The sequence below is a fragment of the Myripristis murdjan genome, chromosome 2 (assembly GCF_902150065.1).
Source record: "Myripristis murdjan chromosome 2, fMyrMur1.1, whole genome shotgun sequence".
NCBI classification, from domain to species: Eukaryota; Metazoa; Chordata; class Actinopteri; order Holocentriformes; family Holocentridae; genus Myripristis; species Myripristis murdjan.
Genome location: NC_043981.1, coordinates 4,446,512 through 4,471,742, shown reverse-complemented (window position 1 = coordinate 4,471,742; position 25,231 = coordinate 4,446,512). Strand labels below are relative to the sequence as shown.

At 40.2% G+C, this 25,231-nt stretch overlaps 1 protein-coding gene across 1 annotated transcript in view; it reads left to right on the top strand.

The window, feature by feature from the left end:
- Nucleotides 1-24,716, top strand: part of fam184aa (family with sequence similarity 184 member Aa) — a 71,673-nt gene extending 46,957 nt beyond the window's left edge. The window contains exons 15-24 of the mRNA XM_030071507.1: nucleotides 489-603; nucleotides 1,522-1,619; nucleotides 4,261-4,414; nucleotides 6,314-6,441; nucleotides 6,777-6,961; nucleotides 10,746-10,892; nucleotides 11,608-11,725; nucleotides 12,583-12,687; nucleotides 15,946-16,307; nucleotides 23,852-24,716. Of these exons, the coding sequence (XP_029927367.1) occupies nucleotides 489-603; nucleotides 1,522-1,619; nucleotides 4,261-4,414; nucleotides 6,314-6,441; nucleotides 6,777-6,961; nucleotides 10,746-10,892; nucleotides 11,608-11,725; nucleotides 12,583-12,687; nucleotides 15,946-16,307; nucleotides 23,852-23,972 (1,533 nt within the window). The 3' untranslated portion in view covers nucleotides 23,973-24,716. The remainder of the gene's footprint in view (nucleotides 1-488; nucleotides 604-1,521; nucleotides 1,620-4,260; nucleotides 4,415-6,313; nucleotides 6,442-6,776; nucleotides 6,962-10,745; nucleotides 10,893-11,607; nucleotides 11,726-12,582; nucleotides 12,688-15,945; nucleotides 16,308-23,851) is intronic.
- The last annotated feature ends 515 nt before the right edge of the window (nucleotides 24,717-25,231 follow it).

Below are 25,231 nucleotides of genomic sequence, written 5' to 3'. Positions count from 1 at the left end.
GGCATGTGGAGGAGGAGAGCCATCTATGAAAGTACTCTACCATTTAAAGTCACCTAGGCCCCACTTATTTCACTACCACCTCAAATTATTATATAATGACATATTGCATCATTCATGAATATCTATGGAGAGTTTTCCTTTCCATCCTCTTCTCTAGTTTTACTCTTTACAGATTTGTCAATTTCTAATACCAGTAAATACATTTAACAAGGTTTCATTTCTGTTGTCCCAGCATGGCATTATCCAAAATATTAACTTTCAAATGTAAAAAAGTAAAAAAAAAAAAAAAGGCATTTACAGGTGGCTGGATATACTGTCGTGTCGCTGAAAGATGAAAAATCTCAAGACAAGTAAACGCCTCTTCGCCACCTCTGCTTAACGTAAAGTTCAGTCTGTCATCACCTCATGCATTTGTACCGCCTCTTTAAGTTTAATTGATTTATTTTGCATTATGTAATCACTTCTCGTGTTCCTCTTTCCCTGTTCAGATCTCTCTGCTGAAACAGTCTTTGGAGCTGCAGCTGTCTCAGTCCCAGTCGGCTCTCCAGCAGCTGCAGTCTCAGTTCAGCCAGGAGAGGGAACTGCTCAGCCAGCAGCTGAAAGGTATGGCGACCTGGCGTGTGACACTTTCCCATTAGACAAGAGGCCAGCAAGACAGTTGGGGAAGATTCCCTGAGATTAAGTCAAGGGTAAATTGTTTCTTAGTCAAGATCAGGGAAAGAACGATCAAGCTCTGGTCATCATATTGGGCCGATGATGCTCATAATTTTGCATTACAACCAAATTTTGAAGAACAAGCTTACATGCCGTTTGCATGGATGTTCTTTGAGGGTTCTTTGAGGGTTCAGGAGATTGTATGCTGATCCATTCAAGACCCTCACCACTCTTTGAAATGTGCTTACGACTTGAACTTGCCAAATCTTGCCATCGCCCTGTTGGGCGAGCTGGTCGGCCCCTCAGTCTAAAACTGGAAATACCCAAAGAGATTTGAGTGTGACAGAAGGAAAAACAATACCAGTCATGTGGGAAGAAAAATGCCCCATGTTAATGTGTGCTTTAGTTGCGTGTCGTAGTAACGTGAAAGTTTGTGGATTTGTGAGATTTGGGGTGTGCATGGCATGAGAACCTGTCCAACTGGTCATAACGTGTGTGTTCACCGATCCAACTGGTCAGCAAATATGAAGTGTGTGTTCACCGGTCCCACTGGTCATCAAATATGAAGTGTGTATTCCCCAATTCATTGAGTTGTCAAGTGTGTGTTCTCAATCCATTGAGTTATTAAGTGTGTTTGTGATCCATCGAGTTGTCAAAGTGTGTGTTCCCCAGTGTGTGCACTCCAAATCCCACTGATCATCAAGTATCAAGTGCATTTCAAGTGTGTTTTCCCCAAATCCAAGAGATCATTGTGCAATGCAAGATATATACAAATGGCAGCTATGAACTGCATGGACCAGACAATTTACTGTCACCATGACCTATGTGTGTGTGTGTGTGTGTGTGTGTGTGTGTGTGTGCCTCCAGAGTTGCAGAGAGAGCACCAACGGAGAGAGCATCGGTTACAAGAGGCCCACTGCTGCGCCCTCAGCACCATGGAGGACGCCAGGCAACACCAGATCAGGGTAGAATACACAAACACACACACAGCCACAACAACTTCATTAAGAAATGAGTGTGTGAGCATCTGTGTATCTGTGATTTTGGTGTGTGTGAGCGTGATGCATGCCCTCTTGTCGACACGGCTCAACGTAATCTTTTTTAGCCACTCAAAAAAAGTGTTGAAAATGATTTGGCGCAGATGAGATCCTAACGCTTTGACTTCCCTCAGTATAAGTATATTTAAAGATTTGCTCTAACGAAAATCACAGCCTCATGCGGTTTCGCGGCACCGTGGATGTTTGCGTGCGTTTGCATACATTTGGTGTGTGCAGTTATTGTGTGTGTGAGCAGAAGAGACAGCCTTTGATACTTTTCTTAGACAGACTAACTAAGCCCTTGTTATATGAAGCTACTAACAGTATTAGTGAGCTTCTGTGAGTTTCAGCATTTCCTCTGTCTGGGCTGCCAAAGCCACACTCAACTGAGCATTTTTAGAAGAGACCGACAGAATCTCCATAACATTCCATTTTTTTTAATCAAAAATGACTTATAGTTGTTTTAATATAAGATTTCACTCAAAGACCCCCATGTAAATGTTTGTAAAACAGTCAACGTGGCACAATCATTTCTAAATTCAGAGCAAAATGGTAACATTACTAAACTGTGAATACGTTTATGAGACAATTCTCTAATGTCCCATGCACTAGACTGTGACTGTGTTAAATGATGGGTGCTCAGATGGCAATTTTGTTCCGAGTTAATAGTTGGAGCTTCATTGTTATTACATCGCAGCCGAGCAGAGTTTTACTGCCCCACAGCACAGAGAGACCTCAGCACATCTTTGGATGGGGGTAACGGAGACCATTCGATGATGGGGCAGTCCCTAATGGTTGGCAGTAGAGTTCAATAGATATCGATCATAGACATTCACCTTTAAGGACATAGGAATGTTCAATAAACCCACACTGATAGTGTCAAAGTCTTGGTGTTACCTGTGACTGTGACCTCTCGGTATTTTATGCCTATAATTGTCATTTTATTTGCCCCATTTTCATTTTGGGTTTTTTTGGTCTATTTTGTTTTTTTGTTTTTTGTTTTTTTCATTTTAAGAAAAAAAAACCCCAAAATAACGACTGTTTAGTTTTTCCCCATAATTTGGCCAGGTGGACTACCAGGCCAGTCTCCCAACAAGCGTGTGTATTCCTTTACAGAAATAAAGTATAAAGTGGTAATTTCATGAAACTATAATTATAATTGACGTTTGCCTCTGCTGGTGCTCATTTGCCTCATAATGATCTCCATCTGGAGTTAACAGGAGGTCATAAACTTGACCCCCTGCTGCTTGCTGATAGGAGTGGAAGGGAAATTTGTAGATGCTTTACTATATATTTAACCCACAGAGCAGGGCGTCCTCAGTTCCACATGATACAAGATGTTATGTAACATGTTACATAACATCTCATGTGGATTGCCCCCAAAAAAATGACGCTACAGTGCTTTTTGTCGACTTTCCATCAGCATTCAGCACCATCAGATCACACCCGGTGATGGAAAAGTCACAGCGCAGTGAGCTCAGCAGCATGGTAGCAAGGTGGATTAAGTCCTTCCAAACTGGGAGTTCACAGCGTGTTTCGGCAGATGCTGCTGTGTCCCGTTTACTGACCACCAACTCCGTGGTCCCACAGGGAAGCACTATCACCCCTCTTATTGTACACAAATTATTTAGAAGTAACAGGTGATAATTTGCAGATGACACCCCAATTGTGGGATTATTGTGAAATGAAAACAGGTTTAGAAGTTTACTCTGAACAGTAACTAAACAAAGTAAATGATTACTTTGAGGTTGGACATGTATGTATAGCCATGTATGTAATCCATTGATATCATAGATCAATACAAATACCAAGGAACTATGAAGGGCAAACATGGAAGCTGTGGTCAAAAAAGGTTTACAAGACATTTTATATGGAAGCTTAAACATTTCAAAGTAGGATTTTGACTTTGTATTTTATTGCGTGGCTTTCCACTTTATAGGTACCTGCTTAATCTGTGATAAATAAAAATATAAAAATAAAAATAGAATAGCCAGGGGTGTGCCTCCTGGACCCCATTCCTAGCTCAAAGACCTCTGGTCATGCCCACAACAGTTTGTTGAGGCTCCTTTGTGTCTACCGCCAGCCCGCTCAAGTTTTGCACCATCCCCATCAATGTTTGATTCTGCCAAGAGAAGGCTCCACTATCTTATTCCTGAAAAAAAAAAAAAAAAAAAAAAAAACTGTCAGTAAGTCAGATCACTAAGCACCTTTTCATAGACCACCACGGATTATATGGTACATTAAAGATGCATGGATGCATTACTCTGGCCAAAGCATCAGATGTGGATGATACAGGGTTAGAGAAACAGATTTTCTGATTTCTGATTTACAGCAGTCAGCCTCCTTGTGTGTTCGGGCTTGTTTAAGGGATTTAGAAATTTGTATGTGCCTGTTTGTGTGTGGGCTAGCTTGATGAATTCCTCAGAGGCTTCGTTTACTTTCCACCTGCAGCACTGACAGCCCGTATATGACCCTCCCTGCATGTTCTCTCGCTCTATCCTTCCTCCTCTCCCCTGACATATCTGCTCTGCCTCTTCCTCCTCCTCGTAATCCCTCTCATCTCTCCCAGGCCCTGGAGGAGCGTCTGAAGCAGGAGCAGAGAGAGGAGGTGCACGCTCTTAAGGAGGCCCACCGGAGAACCTTGGAGATCTTGAGGCAGCAGTCAGAGCAAGAGCTGCAGACCCTGCGGTTTGAACTGGAGGACGAGGGAAAAGCAATGCTGGGTAGGAGGGGCGATCCTTTCTTAATAATTAATAATCAAAATTTGATTAACTTGATTTACAGCTATATTTGTAGCGAGCATGTGTTCAGATTCACCAAGATTACATTTCTGGGGAAATCAATGTATTTCACTCAGTTGCTTGAGCCAAGATTCCAGATTCCACCTCATTATGCTCTATGGAAGACATAAGAAACAGATATGTAGGTTATATATTATAATATTAGCTTTTGGGTTTAGCAGTCCACTGAAAATCACTCTGTTGAAGCGCAACCTTCTCCTCCAAGCAGCATAATGTTAGCAATGTTGACTTTGATGTACTGTACCTGTATCCACTGTCAACAGAGAGCGGCAAGCATAACTTTGTAATGGTAGCATAAAGCAGAGCCCAGACACTGATCCATATCTATATTAATCTTCTTTCACCCCTAATCTATTGATTATTTTCACTTTCATCTCATCTCACTCTCATAACTCTCCATAATGATTCAATATTAAATGAAACAATTTTCATCTTCTGCGCTGAATCAATATTTTTCCCTTCAGACTTGCTCCCGCCGTCTCTCACTGCCCCGTCTATAACTCTCTTTCTCTTAGTCTTCGTTTATACATGGTATTAAAATTTGGATATGCTGTCTGGATGATGATCAATTCACCTTTACATTCTTTTCAACTTTTTAATCACGTTTCATTTTTCATGTGGCAACAAAAACACGGCCTCTGTCTCTGCCTAGAATAATGAGTTTTTCTATCCTTGGTGAAGACGTTTCACCCAGTCACAATGTTTCTGCCCATGGAGGTTGTGTTTTCACCCGTGGCAACAAGGTTTCCACTCGTCGCTGTGCCATTTCTATGCATGCTGGGTTCTTTGCACGCAAAAAAAAATCTCCACTTGCAGTTGAAGTTTCAAACCACGGTGAGGATATTTTTGCCCCAGTGATGTTTCTGCCCATGGGAACAATGTCTCCGCTCAAGATATCTCAAGGCGCTTTACAGGGACCCAATAGATTTTAGCTCATCCCATGAACCAAACACATGGTGAGAGTGGCAAATAAAAAACCCTTCTATCAGGGAGAAAACCTTGAGCAGAACCTGGCTCTGGGTGGGCAGCCATCTGTCTCAACTATCAGTAAGGACGTTTCTGTCCAAGGTGATGATGTCTCTGTTTGAAGGAAAGGTATTTCTGCCAGATGGTCATGATCTACTGCATGTACCCCTAGAGTGAGGTTGTGATGTTTCACCCCATGGTGCTTGTGTCTACCCTTGGCGATGATGTCTCTACCCCGGCTAATGATGTTTCCGCCCTTGTTGATAATGTCTCTACCAGTGCAATGACGTTTCTACCTATGATGATGACATTTCTGTCTCTACCAGTGACAGTGATGCTTGTACAATCTATAATGACCTTTCTTCACATAGTATCAATGCTTAAACCCTCATTGACAGTGTTTGTTTCGGTCATATACATTATTTTTCTGCTTTGTGATGGCATGTCTACCTTCAGTGATGACGTCAGTGTTGATTTATATCCCCCAAGTGATTAGGTTTATATATTCAGTGGTGACTTTTCTGTGCAGAGTGAAGGTGTTTCTATGGACTGAAATAATGTCTCTGGTTGCAGTGATGATCTTTCTACCTGCAGTGATGATGTTTCTACCAGCAGCGATGACATTTCTGTCCTCAGTGTTGATGTTCCTACCCTATGGGCAGATATTTTCTCACTAATGTGAACAGACAGTGCAGACTGCATTTTCAACTTGCTTGACTGATTTATCCCAGTATGTTCCCATTTCAGTGATTGGTGTGTGTATTTACCCCTCACAGTAATGTGTCTTTCCATATCCAGATAAGATGTCCCAGATGCAGATCATTTTTTAAAATCCGATCTCCATCTCTCTACCAGCCTCCCTGCGTTCAGAGTTGAACCACCTCCATGCCACAGCCGTAGAACATCTGAAGCAGATGCACCTGAAAGACAACACTGCCGCTAAACTGGAGCTAGAGAGCGCTATGGAGCACAGCCACAAACAGGTGAACTGTCAGAGTGAAAGCAGACAATGTGAATGATGGCTGTTTTTATGAAGCAGGTTTATTTTGGTCTATGTAGGCCAGCGTGGAACAGAAGAAGAGGGAGAAGCTTAGATGTTGTGTGTGTCAATGGCTTTCTCTCCATATTTGTCAGTCTGTCATTTGCTTTTCTTGTTTTCTTCTCTCCCCTTGTGTGTGTGGTGTGACCTAGTTTACTAGTTTTCTACTGTAAGTTTCCAGCTCCCAATGCCTATGGCAGTAGTATACAGTCTCTAACATCTGCTAAATAGTAGCTCTCTTTGTGTGTTTGTCTGTATGTGTGTGTAAATACTATCTAGGAACAAGAACTCCTGGGCCGCATCTCCGACCTGCAAGCAGAGGTGTGTTGCCGCAGCAACCGCATCACGGATCTGGACCACGAGATCCACTCTTTGAATGAGACCATCGACACCCTGACCAGAGAGCTGGAGATAAAAGGCAAAGAGGTGCTGCGGGTCCGAAGTGAAGCTAACCATCAGATAAGGTGAATTGTGTGTGTGTGTGTGTGTGTGTGCAAAAATGTAGAAAAATAATGTCCGAAGATTCTTTCATTAACTTCACTTCTGCAGACGTTGTATCTACATCATCTGCTAGATCTAGTAGATAATCAAATTACTAGGGCTGTTAGGTGAAGAATTTTTAAAATTGCAGTATTCACAAGATAATCATAAATTAATCACACATTTAAAATGTGTAAAATTACATGTTCGCTTACCCTTTCATGATTGTGCAGTGTATTTTGGAAACAAATCGCTGCTCTTCCAGGGGGTTTATATGATGGATTCCCCAATGCAATCTGATGTTTTTCAGCCTGGAAATGCATTTAGCAGCTGCATCACTCAGTTTTGCTGTGCTGACAGATTGGACCCCCACAAGCACTACACAAGTGTGGAGTGTGTGTGGAGTGCACTGCTCGACACTCTGTTACCATCACTGGAGGCACTAAAAAACATCTAAGATTTGAGAAGGTTTTATTGGTTGAAATTTTAATTTACATCCACTAGTGCAGGTTGATATCAATATTTAAGATCCTCTGTTTTACAGGAAGTAAAAGTCATGTGAAGTCAATTCATGGGGACTTTAAAGTCCTCAAATTAATCATATTCGACAGCCCTACAAATTACATTATGAAAATGAATCCTCTTGTTCTCTGTGTTTCTTTCTCTGGTTGCTTAGTTTCCCCTCCCTTGCTTGCTTTCTGTTTTGTTCTCTTGGGGTTCAGTGACTCAGACTGACAGTGCCCCCGCTCCCCACACTCTTCCCACCACCACTGCAAACACACTAGAATGAAGCTCCATCTCCTCTCACTGCTGAGCCTGTGGATTGGAGTAGACAGGCCCATCACAACAAGCATTTGCCGTCATCTTATTAGCATGTCAGAACTGTTTCATATCAACATGTTGCTGCCCTGTGAAAACTAAAGAACACCAACAAATGTTTTCTTGTGGTTAGTACTCAAACTTGGAGTTGATCTTTTGTCTGTGAAGCCTAATAGTGCAAGTTTGGTGCCTTTGTGAGCTCCTGATTTTTGAGTCCTATCAAATGTATGAACACAGTATTTTAGATTCATGTCTTATTAGTACTGCCAACTTAAAGCAAAACTGAACTTTGGTAGAGTGTTGTATAATTGTTGTGTAAGTGTTGTATAATTACCTGGGTGTGATATGAGTCCACATGGTGGTGAAATACTGGATTTCTATCTCCTCAATCTCTTGTGAAAGTAATATGAAGTCGTGTCTTGCAAGCTTACTATGCAGAAGTTTGCTGCAGACACTCAATTTTACAATTCAAATAGAAAAAGAAAAAGAAAAAGATATTTAATTTCTTCATAAAATGGGTACCGCAACTTGTTGTTTTTTTCTATATTGGCATGATAAGCTTTGTTCGCCTTTGTTTAGGCACTAAAAGTGTTATTTTGGGACCTGTTTTGCCACGTTATGGTAGTGAATAGAGAGACAGAAATACAGATAGCAACTAATAAGGACATTTCACCACCATGTGGACTAATATCGCACCCAGGTAATTACACAACACTTGCACACCAATTATACAACACTCCACCACTTAAAAGCAAAACTGAAAAATTCAATAATTTTTTTTCACCTACTTTGTTTCTTTGTCTTTGGTGCCAAGCAGTAATGGCTGAGGTGATATTGCACCGCACTACCCAGAGATCACTTGTCAGTGATAATAAAGTTGCGTTGCAGGTATCCTCTAATTGGCTGCCACTTGTTCAGTTTATCATAAACAGAACAAGAGCAACATATCACTTCCTATATCTTGCACAATTTTACCCTCACCTTGATGAAACTTGTCAGTCGTGACAAGGCATCATCCAAGATAATGTGCACTCTAGTTACACAATGAGTGGTTAAATTTCTCAACCTTGGATGTGGTTAAGCCTGTTCTGCGGATTAAATTGAGCATTTTATTGTCCCAATGAAAAACAAACTATACATGATGACTCTGTTGGCTGCACACTGTTGATTCCTGCTGTTGAGCCCTGCTGAGTCCCTTCAAACTGTACTTTGGTATCATCAGTGCTAAAAGTCTTATTTTAGGAGCTGATTTGTCACATTGGCCAGGTAACCATGCAACCCAACCATACCAACATTCAGTTTTACTTCAAACATTCAACTTCTGCGCTACTGATTGGCCCACCAGAATATGCCAAAGTGGCCTACATAAATAGCCAGATAGGACAAATGAAAATAAAGTGAACTCTGGCTTCAAAGTGCCATGTCTTTGAAATAATTGGAAAAATAGTCCTGACTCAACTTGAAATGTGAAAAAAAATAAATTAATTACGACTGTATTGTACGATTAGTTCAAAAGAACACATTAAAGTCAACCACAACTTGTTTCGCCTGTGGCCTTCACCAGGACATCAAACTGTGTTCTCAGCTCTGCATTCTTTGTTCTTCATTTCTAATGAGTTTCTCCCACGCTGCGGCCTCGAACAGGCAATAGCACACAAAACTATAAAATAATCAAAAAGCAGTTTGCTGTGTCACTTGCTATGTATTCACCCTCTGAAAGCTGAGTGTACTGTATTTCCTAGTAGTATTACCATCTGGAGATTGACTAAACAGTATTTTGTAGTAGTATTTAGCAGCTTAATAGTAACAGTTAGTATAGTTTCATTTCTCTTTACAGTTTTTTGGAATCTCTTTTCATACCCATATTCCAGCTCTGTGCTGTGGGTCCCAGCTGAGTTTGTGTGCAGCTGCACATCTCGTTGTTTTACTCTATTATTTACTAAACAGTAGCAGAGTCTTGTTCCCTACCAGGAGATTTTGTGTGTGTGTGTGTGTATGTGTGTGTGTGTGTGTGTGTGTGTGTGTGTGTTAGTGGACTAAGGCACTAACACCGACAGGACTTTGAGCTCCACTGTTGTATGATAAATGTAGGCACTCCTAACACCGAGGGGATATATGAAATAATAACAGTTTTTTTCAAAATGCGAGAACTATCCCTTTAAATGGGTTTTTCTTATTCCCTTACCCAGACTATGGAAACCAGCTTTGTTGTTTACATGGCATCTGAGTTATAAAAGTGCATGTAAACACAGTGACTGTAGTGTACAAGAATTGGCCAAATCAAATCATGTTGTTGGTATAAATTCAGAATTAGTTATCAGGATAATTGCAATTTCAAGAACAGTACAAAATACACTGGTATGTGCAGCTAAAAAAGGTATCCTACAAAGAAAAGGATTATTAACAACAATAAGTTAGAAAGAGCTGGTAAGTCAAAATAGACACTTCTTGTTTTGTTTTGTTTTTTTTTGTTTTTTTTTTTTTAAAGAAATTATACATTGGGATTGGGTTTGATTTGATGGAGTAGCTGTGTGGTGTGACATGGCTCCATTAGTTACTAGTTACTCCAGCTTTCATATGCACGTACTGCATTCTGGGTCAGTCGGCTTTTCTCCTCAGCGGTGAGCTGGGTCGCAGCTGGGTTATTTTAACCTACCTTTTCTCTGGCATGACATATTCACACACAGATTGGGTCTGCACTGCCTTTTTCTCAGCTTAGATGTTCTGTGTAAAGACGGCGCATATTGCACTGTAAGTGAAAGGCACTGCAGGCTCAAAAATTCCACGGTACAGTTGAACTTGCTTTTAAAAACCTTTTGAAAGCCTCAGCTGTAAGGCACTTTGGATAAAAGTGTCCAGCAATTTGCAGCTGCATTGCTCCGACTTACTGTATGCTAACGTTACGTCATGTTGTTTTATTTATCCAGCTTTTGTCTGTCTCTGCCTCAGGGCCCATGAGCAAGACCTGGCTAAGAGACATGAGAGGGACATGGGCGAGCTGAATGCAGCCCATCACAGAGAAACCCACATCATGCTGGCTGACTTCAACAAGGCCCAGGAGGTCCTCAAAGACAAGATATCTGCTCTACAAATACTGTAAGTTGCACTATGTGGTGTTTAGCTTAAGAGTTTAAAGGGATAGTTCACCTATTTTGGAAAATGTGATATTATTTCCCTCCCCTCCAGCTGTTCTGTAGGACAGTAGTGGTGCTATCTTCCGCTCATTGTTACTGAGTGCTGGATACTGGCTGGATGCTCCAAATGCTAACTGTTAGCCTCCTGCCATTGAGGTGAACTTCCCCCCAGCTAACATTCTTAAAAAATAACCACTTCAGTAATGATGGGAGGAAGTTAGCACCACTACTGTCCACTCCCCCCGCCCCTAGCTGTTATGTTGAAGTTATATGACATTTTTCAAAATGAATGAACTGTCCCTTTAAGGCAGAATTCCTGGAAAGGTAACTGTAAGTAAAGAAATCAGTAAACTGGAATAATTCAGTGTCTTACATTAGTGATTTGATTATTAAGCAGATCAGGCGATATTGCAAAGTACTGATTAATTCAGTGAGTCTTCTGTTAAATTAGATAGCTTGGCACAACACTGCCATCACAATAAGTACTTTAAATTAGATATACAATATAATAACTGTTTTGCAATAACAATATTTGTTATATTCATAAAGCAGACAATATACATAATTATAAAAGTAAACCTTTTGTGTAAATGTTTGTATGTTATCTTTTTCTTTCTTTGTTTCTTTATTTTCTCTCTCTCTTTCTTTCTTTAATGTACTGCTGTCTCTGTGTCCAGGTTGGAGGGGACAGAGGAGAAGTTCAGGAACAGAGAAAGCCGACCAGAGGACCTTCAGGTCATAGCAGAGCTCAGAGAGATGGTCTCCGAGAGAGAAGCCCTGGTCAAAAAACTAGTGGTTAGTAAACATGAATGAAGAGACAGAATTACCTTTTTTCTCTTTTTAGTGTGCAGAAATGTAGACGTTCAGGAGCAGAACTGCTGGCCTTCAGGATTTTTTCAATTAGTCTCAGGTCACCCGAAAACAACAAAATTACCATCAACACTGTCCCTGAACAGAAAACAAAATCAGTTTTAATATCACTAAATTACAAAAGTATTTGAGTGGAAGACCACTTGTCCCAAATGAGGCAAGGAGGATAAAATATCACTGAAGTTCTCATATGGAAATGGAAAAATTGAACTTGTAAAAAGCAAATTGTATCTGATGGTGGGTGTACACAGCAAGAAGGGGATGTCAATATATATCCCCATATTGTTGAAACATCGGTGCCCTAAATAACTGCACCTTACATTTATTTTGAACCAGTGGGGTTTATATTGTCACTTTACTGAACAATGGCAACATCTTAATATTTTTCTTTGAAACCAGTGGTGCCATAATCAGATAACTGATTAGCCTTAAGCTACTGTTTCTTTGATTATTTTAATGAGAATTGGGGACAGTGTGTCTATTATGGAAATAAAGACTGGCAATAAGGCTGACGAGACGGTTTTGGCATGACTGATTCCTGCCTGAATTATTCCCTGTTACATCACAGTTGGTGTCATAATTTCCTATTATCCCCTAAACTCATCTTGACTGAACAGCTGAACTGAACTTAACTTACTGCAACTTGAGTAAAGTTATCATCCTCTCTAATTGTATCATATTGCGCTGAAACACCACATCAGATCACATTGTCTTATTTTCAGCAAAGGCAGATTGTTATTTGACAACAGTGTAAAAATTAACAAGCTTTTTTTTTTTTACAGGATGACAAGAAGTTCTACCAGTTGGAGTTGGTCAACAGAGAGCCAGGCTTCAATAAAGTCTTTAATTCCAGTGCCAATGTTGGCGTCATCAATCCCCTTATCAAGGTGAGTGGTTTCCATACAACTCTACGTATTTAGGACTACTCATGTGGCGTTATCAACCCCCTTGTTGAGGTGAGTCATGTGGAAGTGACAGCCTTAGATGATAGATAGATCCTTGGTGTTTGTGCCATCATCAGTGCCTTCATCAAGGTGAGTGGTCTGTCTACTACAACCCAAGATATGTAGTGCTCTTGGCTGTAGAATGAAAAATGCCACTATTGTACCACTTATGCATGAGAAGACAAATTTTGTGTTCTTAGAGCCATAGATATATAGGACTGTTGCTTTTGGCACATAAATACACTACAGTACATGAGTATTATGATGGTGCACTACTGCACACTGCGCTTGTTCATGATGCATGTGTTGCAGGTGCAAATGAACATTGATTGATTGCTGTCACAGCCGTATAAGTCTTGTAACTTTTAGATGGTGCATGTTAAGCAACCAATGTTTGAACACGTTTCCCTCATGCCCCACTCCCCCAACCTCCTTTTGATTTTCTACAGTTTATCTGAAGGTTAGCAGTGGGAGCATACAGACTACATGACTGAACCAAGTTCAAAAAGACTGGATATCACACACTTAATGATTGACAGATTCATTGGCTATTTTCAGTATCACTTTAGATTTCATTCATTGACCAGCTCTCACCAAGGCAGGATGTCCAGACTTGTGTTGTACAGATCAAGCATGTTTAAAATAATGGTGATAGCCCTGAGTGGATCTGGAAGACTGCAATAAATTGGCTGAATTCATGAAAGGTTGTTATGTCTATGATGCCAATTGTGGCTGGAACCTGTAAAAGTCATGTAGCGTGTCCCAAGCTGTCTTTCACTTTGTTACTGTCACCGTAACCCCACCCCTTCCAACCTGCCTTTGGACAAACTTAAACCCAGTTTAGCCACACGAAGACGTAACAACGTTTCCCACTCTTATCTATCTTACTTAAAGGGATAGTTCAACCATTTTTGAAATGTTTACATTATTTATCATATATTTCACTTCTGCTTAACTGTTATGTTGGACAGTAGTGGTGCTATCTTCTTCTCATTGTTACTGAGTGCTGCCACTGAGATGGACTTGCCCTGGCTAACATTCTTAAAAATAGCTACTGTCCTACATAAGAGCAGGGGCTGTAATAATATCACATTTTTCAATGGGGAAGTATCCCTTTTACCCACTAGAGCCCTAATTGAGATTTTTACCAACTGCTTTTTTTGTGGTAGTTTGCTTTTTTGCTTTATTGCTTTGCAGGTCAAAATTATCCCATGATTGCAGTTCCCAGCCATGTTTCAATAACTCCATGGTGCTATGTCATGATCACCCTTTGTGTGTCTATGCCAGCTGATTGGATTTATAATCTTGATGAGGTTGTGGAGGGATCTGGTACATTTTCCAGCCATGACTTGTGTAAAAAAGAGAGCAGTGATATGGAACATATTGAACAAGCTCAGCGCATGAAAAACTGTGAATACAACCAGAAGGAGTAAGGCTTAATTTTAATATGATAACATCACTTCACTTCACCTTCCCCTTCTGTATCCTCATGCCTGTGTTGCTTGCTACTTTTAAACTGGACCTACTGGGCTCCTGTACATGTGTACACCGGACATTTTGGTTCCAGTCTAATGTCAGTAAGTCAAGGACTCTACAGTCGTGTCACATTAACGCTATAGGGCAAGACATTTGCAGTAACCTTGCTGTTATTGCAAGTATCAAAGACACAACAGAAAGAAAAGAGGAACATAGGAAAAGACATCATCTGCAAACTGGCAAACATTATTGATTGTGGTATCTTCAAAGATCCATTCCAGCATGATTGGAATTTCATGCACTTTATTTTTTACATTTTCCATTCATTTAATGATAACTGTCCTTACACGCATATGCATATTAGTTTTGCTGTACTTCTAAGGCTCATTCGATCCCATTCATTTTGAAATGGCATAGCAAACAGCTCCTGATGGTTCTGATGGTTTAGTTGTCTAAAGCACAATACCATGCATGCAACCACAGTGTCCTGAGCTGGAATCTAAGTAGGACCTTTGCCATGTGTTATCCTGTTCTCTTTTCCACGGAGCTCCTGTCTGTCTTCATTATCAGTTATCTGACAAAAACTAAATGGCCAAAATTTTCTGTTTAGAAAAAGAAAAACTACTTTCAAGATGTCTGCTTTGCTAGGTAAATATAATCCATCCCATGAATGAGAAGCCTTCAAGTATGTGTTGCAAAGTTGCACTAGGGCAGTAATATCATGCTGAAAGTTTTTACAGTTTGAAAGTTATGTTCACATTCAAATTCATATTTATTTACACACACATTAAAAAACATGGCAAAAGCTAAGATGACTCAGGAGTGGGCTTTTTACTTTTGGTCTCTGCTTGCAAGAAGAGGCAAGATAACAGCACCAAATCTGGATCAGTGTCAGATCTTCATATTTTCTTTAACAAAAAATTCAGTTTTTCAATCATTCAGTTTTTCAATTTTGTTACCCTGCCTAAACCTGCCTTGTGTCAATTATAATCCAGTCAAACTACCACACAATCCAAAGAAAAACGCTCCCACCATCAGTAATCCTTAAACAGAAATGAAAGCTCCATTTTTCACATTTATCGCTTCACATTGCTGCAGTCTTTTTATTGGGAGAAACACTGAGATTTGAAAAGTATCTAAAACAAATGCAAAATATATGCTTCAAATAATCCTGGAAAAGAACTGGAAAATGATCTACTGTGATGTATTTAGTGAGAGATTGGAATAAATGAGCAAAAACTCCACTCATGCTGGAATTGTCTTTTAAGTGTCTGCCCATTTAACTGGATATTGAAATGTTTGAACTTATATTTATTTCACTTGTATTCATTTATAACACCATTATTGTTATTGTTGCTTTGGACTGCCTCACTAAGTTGTCACTTTGTGTGTGGAGAAGATTTTCTGCCAATCACAAAACTCTGCACCAGAATTCCATTGTTGTCATTAAGATGAATCTATAGCATTTCACTTCTGATACTGTTGTCTGTTGCTGCCCCACTTCATGATTTACATCTTACTTAGGGCAGTTTAAAACAAGTTATGGTAACCCTTGTAGCACCTCAAAAGCACTGCAGTGCCCTAAATAATGACCACAGTGTAAACTGCTGCCTGCCAACGCTCTCTCTGCAAGTTGATCATAGAGGTGGTTTACTAAAAATTCATTTAATTCCTGTAAAATAAAATTACTGCCCCAACCCTTCCTTTCTATGTGTGTGTCTGTAGTTAAAAACAGGCAGCCAATCAGGTCACCGCTTCGCCAGCTTCCCTAGCCAATCAGCTCTTCGATTCGTCAGCCCTCCCACCATGAGTCATGAGGGAGAGGAAGAGGAGGGACGTGAGGCGGAGGAGGTGGAGGAGGTAGGACCAGGAGGCCACTTTGTGCCTCCTCACTCCCCCCTCCAGAGGTCCTCACCCCGAGTTAGGCAAGCCCCGCCTCTGTTCAGCCCTCCTCCTCTTCCTCAGCATCTTCCTCTTCCTCCTTCTTCTCATCCTTCACATCATCCCCTGCCAAGCCTTGCTCTTCCTCATGCTCCTCATCCTCAGAAACCCCAGGTGCAGCATCAGGGCCTACAGAGCTTTAGGAGGTGAGAGCTAATCTGTCTTTCTGCCATGGCTGCCTTCAATTCACTTTCAGTTCACTTAATCCAGGGAGTGGATTTTCTTCACAGTTCACATGTAAGGAGGGGAAATTTGTTGTGCTGTGAGAAGGAGCTTTGCTTCTCCATAGAGAATTTGTTACATTATTGTATTGCTGAGATTTTACATTGAAATACATCTGACAGTGATTTCATTTCCTTCTAAACAATGGTATGCATATTTCTGAAATTACCTGTGGGTTGCTGAAAACATATCTTGAAAATTTACAAAGCTATTGTATCAACATTTATTGTAGATCAGATGCTATAACCTGACCATTTCAAAAATCAGTATCATGCAGTTAAGGCAAAACCCTTTATTCATGTAATCACAATTATTTGTGAAAGTACTATCCAGTCATTTCTTCCTAATGTAAGGCTACTATATGGAGGTTCCGTCCAGCCAATACTTGCTGAAACTACTCTCCAATTCAAATAGGAAAATAACAAGAAAAGAGACATTTTAAATTACCTTGAGATGAGTTTTGAGGTGCTGTGGAAGTGAATGCAGAGATATAAACACAGTACCCTGGATTAGCAGCCCATGGTACCAAAGAGCAACTAATGAGAATATTTCAATATTTTAAATATCCAGAAGAACTTATCTTGTACTTTTCAGTGGGGACTGATACTTCATTTGTATGTCTCAGGAGCAAACATAGTCATTCCCCTTTTCATTTTCTTTTGGGTCCAACAAGCTTGTCATGCTGATCCTAGTAAAAATTAACTGAGCATTGGCAAGGTTGTCATTTGGCTTATTAAGAAACAACAGGGAATGAATTCTGCAGCATTTAACATCGCGTATATGCAGTTTCTGTTGTCATTTTGAAGTGACTGAACTGAAATTGAATCGACTCCAGTCATGTTTACTGCCCCACGCTCCCACTCTCTCTGCCCTCCAGCTCACTCCTCAATTGTCTCCCCTTCTTATCCTCACCCTTCTCCCTAAAACTCAAGGTGAATGGGTTTATTTCTTCTAAAGCTGAGGGTGGCCTTTCATTAAATCTTGTGTATTGGCCAGTAAGTGTTGTCCAGTGTACATGATGGTACCTTCAGGAACAGCAGTCTGTAAAGTTTGTAATGAAATCCGCCTTATCGTGCCTTAAGGAGCTACTAACCATAAAAATATAATTCACATCAGTTTCAGTGGATAATTTCGGTGATAGTGCCTGATTAAGTAATTGTTGGTTCAGAGGCTTCCTTTTGTCCTACCAAAAATAAAATTCTGAACCCTTAATTCTTTATGTCTTGAAAATGGTCATATTTTAAGATTTTTTATATTAAGGAATGAAATACTGGTTATTGGCAGCTTCAATTTTAAAATGCCAAAACCCCACACCAATCAATTCTTAAAATAAACCCTTTTCACATGCATCACCCCAAAGTTCTTCACATTTCAATTTTAGCTATTTTCCCCACCAGACATCTTTATATAGCATGGGGAAGATACCTTTTGTATTTTGTTATGTCTGTTACCCCATCACGGCTTTGTGGTTTCAGGACATAAAGCTAACAGTGCCAACAAGCCAATTTGGGTAAGAGACATATCGTAAAGTATATTCTCACTGATGTGTAAGTTTGCCAAGTAATCCCTCACCCCCACTACCTTCCCCATCATCACCCATTTCTTCCCAGTTTCTGAAGCTCTCTTTCTCACGACTAGACACAAAATACGACAGATCATATTTGTGTTTAAAAACGGTTGCATATTGCCGGATCTTCTATGGGTGTCTGCTCCTGAGGTTAGCACTGGAATGCAACATTGGAATGGCATGGCATCTCAAACTAGCATGACACTGGTCTGATCAGTTTGTGGTGAAAGACAAAAAAAAAAAGGAATGGACAGCAACATCACAGCAAGACAGAACTGGGGTTCCATACAACATTTAGGAAAAGACAATGTTTCTCATATTCAGGATGAGATCAAACTAAATAAGGTGCAAAGACAAAGCCCACATTACTCTTACTCTCACTGACTGACCTTCCTTTTGTCAAGGTTGTGATTTAAAATTTAGCAAAGTAGAACATACCAAGACATTCTTAAGTAAAAGCAAAAAAGTTGTATCCAGCACATATAAAAGCTTCTGAGTTTTCACAAAGATTTGTCGCCTGATAAGTCCATGGTCCACAGTACATCCTAGGGACACCACTGAGCGTTCATTAAACCCCAGCTTCTGGAATTAGTGAGAAAACTGTCAATTCCTTTGTACAGTGTAATTGAAAACATTCATTGAAGTTCACTGTTTGTCTCTCCCAGAGCCATGGATAAAAAGAGTTTGGCTGGGATGTAGTATGGGTGTTCTGTTTTTGCCCCTTCTTCAGATCAAGAGCAAGTGCTGGCTGCAAATATGGATGAGTGTCTTCCATTACATACACGGCCAACAACACAAGCTGCCATAACTTCATCCAAGACTTGGAAACAATCATGGAACAGGGTTTCCAATTGTCTAAATGGTGTCAAGATGTTCCCAGCATTCATTTGCATTCATTTGCATGTTGAGTCTGATTGCGACCCACTGAAAACCTCAGCTTCATTAAAAGCCTTGGCCTGATGGGGGTGATTTGATGACTTCTTCCTGGAGTATCTACAAAAGATGCTGAAAATTTCTATTTTGATGGTAAAATCCACTTTGAACTTTGAAACCAAAATATTCAGCTCCACATATTGATGTCCAAGTCTATCACTCGCAAGCAACAACATGGGAGTTTTTAGTTTCTGAATCTTAATAAGCTGATTAAAACAGTTGGATTCAGATTTTGTCTATTTTTCAGATTTGCTTGGTGTTCTGAAGGAGGAAGCAGTGAAAGATATTAGCCACTTACTGCTGCATGGTATGTGGTCAAGACCCCCTCCAAGGTTTTGATTGGGTTGTAAGATGCAAGTAAAGCAGGACTAGTATTACCTGGGGACCTCATGTTTAGAACGCACAGAGACACGTCTGTGTTTCCAGCGGTGCATTTGCACAGGATAGTTGAGAGTTGAATCGAGTGCAGCCGGACTTGTTTGTAGATTCTTGAAGAGGTTTCACTCCTCATCTAAGAGTGAAGAAGCTTCTTGGATAAAGAAGTGGAACTTTTTCGAGTGGAACATCTTCAAGAAGGCTTTGACTGAAGATGGCAAGGCTCTACGTAACTAAAGGCAACTAAAGCTTTTGACATTTCGCTGTTCTTATGGATTTTAGCTTGCTCTTTCTGCGAATGGGTCTCGATGCTGAGTTGCAAGATGAGCCTCCTGGATATGCACCCAAACTGCTGTCAAAACTTCATTTATAATTTCCAGCACAGCTTCCATAATTCTCCATCAAGGCAGAAAAAGGTCACAGAGAAAACAAAAAACCTTGCCAAAATATGGTAGGTAATTTGCAATGGATTTTTTTTTTTTTTTACAAATTACCTATATTGCTGATTCATACAGGATTAAGATATTAGAGGTCCCCAGGTAATACCAGTCCAGGGCAAATAGGCCTGAAGAAGCATCTTGAGATTGTTTGGGCTAGGGTTTTAAAGTCCTAAGGGGACTGGACTGTCCAGACTCTTTGTCCATGGCTCTGGATACAACTCTTAATATGTTTTTGTGGATGGTTGTTAATATATATATTTAACTGCAACAGTGTCTGTATGTGCACCTTTATTTCAAGTGCTTCCTTGGATGCAGTGTTCAGCTAATCAGTCTGTTTTCCAAATGCTTTACATCCATTCTGAAGAAACATTACTTGAAATTGAGTTTCTAGTTTTGAGTATCTGTAAAGGCTTGATGACTCGGGGCTCTGTGTTCTTCTTGGTGTTAAGATAGCACGTAACACCAGCAAGTAGCACAGCACAGTCTGACGAGAAACTGTGAAACTACCTCGATTGAGCAACCCCAATATACATACTGCAGGCATGACTTTGCCCAGTATTACATGATGCAAGCACAGTAAGTCTGTCCATGCAAATTAGCATTTTCACTGGTTTTGGGATTTTTGGTCTAACGGGACTTAGAACTGGAATAATCAAGAGTGTGTTTTATGCAGATCGGCATTACTGTGCAATTCTGGTACCACTTTTTCATTAAAATATCACTATCATTTTCACTTTAAACGAAAATGAATGTGAAAAAATGATTTGCAATGTGCTGTTTTCGCGGCTTTAGTTGGTGAAAGTGCACCCCACAGACGTCATATCATACAAAATCACATGAATCCCTTCATGTATATGTATATTCTTCAGCTAGTAGACGTTCATATGATTTTAATTTGATGAGGGCAGTAATACCAGTAAAGCTCTGTCTGCACTCTGTTCCATAAAGGGCTGATTCTTACCAGTGTCTGTCCTCCACAGCTGTCTGTAGGGTGTATGACAGTTGATTAAATTTCTGTAGCCATCTGAAGGCAGCAGGACCGGAATGCTGTTCCATCTGTAGCCTCTAATTTGAGGGGTGTGGTGTATGTTTGCAAAGTGCTATGCAATTATGCCTGCATTCTCCAATATGGATACCTAGATAAAATCTTATGCAACTAGCATCAGGTTCTTGCAGAAGTAGACAGGCTTGCTTTTATACATACCAAATTGGTTGGCTTATAAGTCAAAGTTTATACAGTGGTAAACATCATCAGTCATCACTCCACATCCTCATCCAGAAACACCAGTTTGCCAGGGAACAACTGCACACATTGTTTCCTTTCCAACAGGTTTCTCAGAAGCAGTGCCTGACTCATGGCGGGTTTATTTGCAATAATTATTGACAATAAAGGCTCATGACTGTGAAAAATATAGTGTGGGTCAACAGAAGCGGGGCTATAATTGTTTTTTGTGAAAGAAAAAATTAAATCACAAAGCTAAATCTGGGTGAAGTCTAACCTCTAGTGGTGAAAAGCAGGATGCCTGAAAAACAGGTGGAGACATCACTTGCCACTGATGGCCGGTTGTCCTACTTTTCACCTCTAGGGGGCAGGCTTCACCCAACTTTTGCTTTGGGGTTTAGTTAGTCTTTAAATCTGGTTGTACAGAGTCAGGAAACAAGTTCCTTCTGGAAATCAAAATGATTGTTGCTTCAGTCAGAATTACTATGAGGATTGCCTTTTAATATGATCATGTACAAAACATAACAGACAATTGCTTTACTCACAATATTGAGAATTGTGGTTCTATTTTGTGCATTTAAATGCAGTTAAATATGACTGACTGAATGCCATGTTTTCACAATGAGAAGCACCTGCTTCTGTTCCTGAAGGCACCTTTTCAGTGATTCTGGAAATTTCATTTAAAGTATCAGGCTATACTGAGCACTGAGCCTGATCCCCACATTGCTTTCACTGAACAGTGCAATCTTGCAGCATTAGTTCAGAGTCAGCAGGCAGAGACAATGCAATCTATTATTGACCTTTAGAGAGATTGAACATCCCTCCATGTGTGAAATTTTTAGGAAAAGAGGCCACTTTTCTTCAGTTTCTCCCATGCTTCAGGGAAAACTCTCTAATAAAATGCACTTTTTTAGCCCAGTATAGTCCATCATTAACATCACAATATGTCTGCATCTTATACAAATCTTTTCAGATGTTTTTTTATTGTATGATGAATTCTGCTTTAGCTACCACAGCAATATGTACAAAAAGAATACAACAGGAATATTCAGCTCAAACTTTAAGCCTCACCACTCTATTAAACATTCCTTTGTGACCATGGAGCTCTCAAGCAACCTGTAATATATCTGGAAGGGATCTTTATCAAGGGATCTGGTTATCTGCATAGTCCTGCAAGTACACTGTACTGTCCTAGTGGATATGAAATAAAGGTGGGGACCATGTGATGCTAAAGAATAAAAATATTGAATTTGCTAATCCTAGCAATCAAAACTGAACAGCACTTCAAAGCAAAGAATGACACAAGAAATTGATTTGGCAACGCAGCTACCATATTGGAACGTGCTTCAAGCTTGGCGCTCATCTTCAGGAGATATTTCTATCTTCATTCATTTTGTGTAGCAAAATGGGTCTCAAAATAACACTTTTAGCAGATAAACAAATATGAGCAAAGCAGATTATGCCAGTATAGAAACACAAGTTTGGATGCTGCCTGTGGAAGAGCACCAAGCTTCAGACTCATCCAGTCAATAGTTACAAAACATCTCACTGCTGTATCTATACTCAGATCAATAGAGAGTTTAATATTTTATCTGTAAGGCATAGTGCATTAAATGATCACCATGAACCCATAATAATCACATCAAAAGGTCATAATCCATCATGAAGCATAATTTCCTGTGCCATTGTTATGAAGTTATTCAAGGCATATATTTACTGTGATTGTGTGAGACATGACACATATGAACTATAAGCTGTATAATTCATAATGCCTTATAAGGAATATCTAATGCCACATATTATTGGCAACCAAGTGTTGTCTAATTGCCATTTGAGTTACACAATACATGATGATGAACTATGACTTTTTTGTATGTGATTATTACTTATGATTATTAGTACTGAGAGTGAGATACACTATGCTAACTTGAAACGTTACAAAGTGCAGTGGTAGCACAGTGTTGCTGAAACTAAGAGAATCACTGAGAAAACATTAAGTTCAAGCACTGCTAGAAAAACACCAAACTACCTCTTGGTGTATAGATGTACAACACATGCACAGTCTATAGAGAGAGAGAGAGAGCCCAGCTAAGGCCACTAACTGTGAGGTAGAAAATAGCGTGCAATACAGTCTTCTGGCCATTGGGGGCAGTGCTGAGCAGAGGATAAACAGAATATATGGCAGTCAGTGGGGCTAAACACAATAAAATGATCACAACCTTTGATTCCAGATATTGACCTGTAATTGGCCTAATGCTGTGTAATGATGTGTAACCAATGGTTTTAAAATGATGTCAGATTCAGAAAATCCCCACTAGCGCTGAGGCTATGTGGTGTTGACTTGTTGCATGGCAAGAGGGGAAAAAAGTTTCCCTTAATGGTTTCAGATTTCATTTCATCTAAGCACATAGAAATGTGTATCTTCTTAATATATTATCTTTTTTTGATTGTCTGAAAAAAAAATCCCATTACCACTGTTCATTTGACTCTGTTTAGACCTGTTGTAGCTCTCTTTCGCCCCCTACAGGTGGCCTCATATATTCTTGTAGGTGGAATATCTCCCTACACAGACTACAGAGGATCACTTGCCAGTTGGTTGATGTTTGTGTGACATTCACTGTAATGCCTTGTGCACGAGTACACACTGGATTTCCCTTGTGCATGGCTCTTGGGACTCTACACAACCTACACAGTGCATATTATAATTCCCCTGAGCAATGCACATGGCAGAAATGTTACACAGAAACAAAACGCCCAAACGCACTGAGCCCAGCTCTTTGGAACTGCTCCTCCCCAAGCACCTAATAATTATGACCAAGAATGAAACTGTTTCCATGATGGTGTGTGTACATGTATCTGTCTTGTCTGTCTAAATGTCTGATTATCTCTCTATTCATGACTCTGATGGATATTTTTTCCTCCCTCTCCCAGCCCTCCTGAGGCCAACACCATGACACCATCAGACCCAAGGTGGATGGAAGCAGGAAAAGGTGAAGAAAAAGTAGCAAAAGAAGAAGAAGAGGAGCCATACGCCCAGTACTTCTCTTTCTGACCGGCAAAAAAAACAAACAATTCTGTCAAAAAACTAAGTAATGGGACAGAGAGCTAAAGTTGGACAGTGACCAAATTACAGGTTTTGAAGGTCAGAGTAAGTCACCCTAGGAAACCCATTCACAGAGCAGTGAGCCGCCTGGTTTACATGGGCTACATTCATTTCAAGCATGCACTGCAAACCGCACTGCTTGCAACAGTCGTGGGCCGTGCCGTTTACACTCTGTGGTGGGTTTCCAGTGTGATCGCGGTGTTGGGGCTTCCATACATGACGAGCATTGTGCACTACATGGCATACCTCCCTGTGGAAGTGAGCAGGACGCTGGGGCATGTTTAAACAAGAGGACACCAAACTGTGTCCTCTCTCCAGCATTTTACACCATTCACAATTTTGCAGACATGCCAGTATTTTTGTGAGCTTTCAGGTTAGGCTGAATGATATGTTGGCATCGTGATGGTCACACGTAGAAATGTGACATTGTTAAGGATGTAATGTAAGACAATTGGTCCATAACACATTTTTTTTCCCGCAAAGTTTTTTTTGGCTGGTAAGATTTCAGGAATAGACATTTATGAGACATGTATTTTAAAACAAAACTAAACTTTAGTCGAGAGTTGGGTTGTATGGTTACCTGGACACCATATCAATACACATAGTGGTGAAATTTCTTCAATAGTTGCTCTCTTGGGCTGCTAACCCAGAGTACTGTATCTCTTCATTTACATCCATAACATGGCAAAACAGGTCCCAAAATAACATTTTTAGCACATAAACTGCCCTCTAGTGGTTTACACTTTCAGACATGTTGCACCTCTGGCCACATCCAGTCAGTTCTGTCGCTGCAGGTGCTATCCATTTGACAGCTGCTGCCGCATCACTTATTGGGTGTGGCTAGAAGTGCAACATACCTGATTATTTCAACCACTAGAGGGCAGTGCAGAACAAGTTTTCTGCCAGTGTTGACTCACTCTTTAAAGCACTCATCATGTTTGAACTTTGGCATCCATATGTAGAGGCAATAGATAACTGGAGGACTCAATTACCTGGAAAAACCATAAAGACAGACCTATTCATGTTACATGTCCCTTTACTCAGTAATGCACACTGGACAGAGTAATGTGTCATGAATGGATGTGTAGGGCCCACCTATTTTGCTGATTGGAATAATGCTCAAACAAATATGTCATATCCTGCAAGGTTCCAATGACTACTAAAAGAGATTAGAGTTTCCTTTCAGCTCTTTTTTATGTGTTACTTGT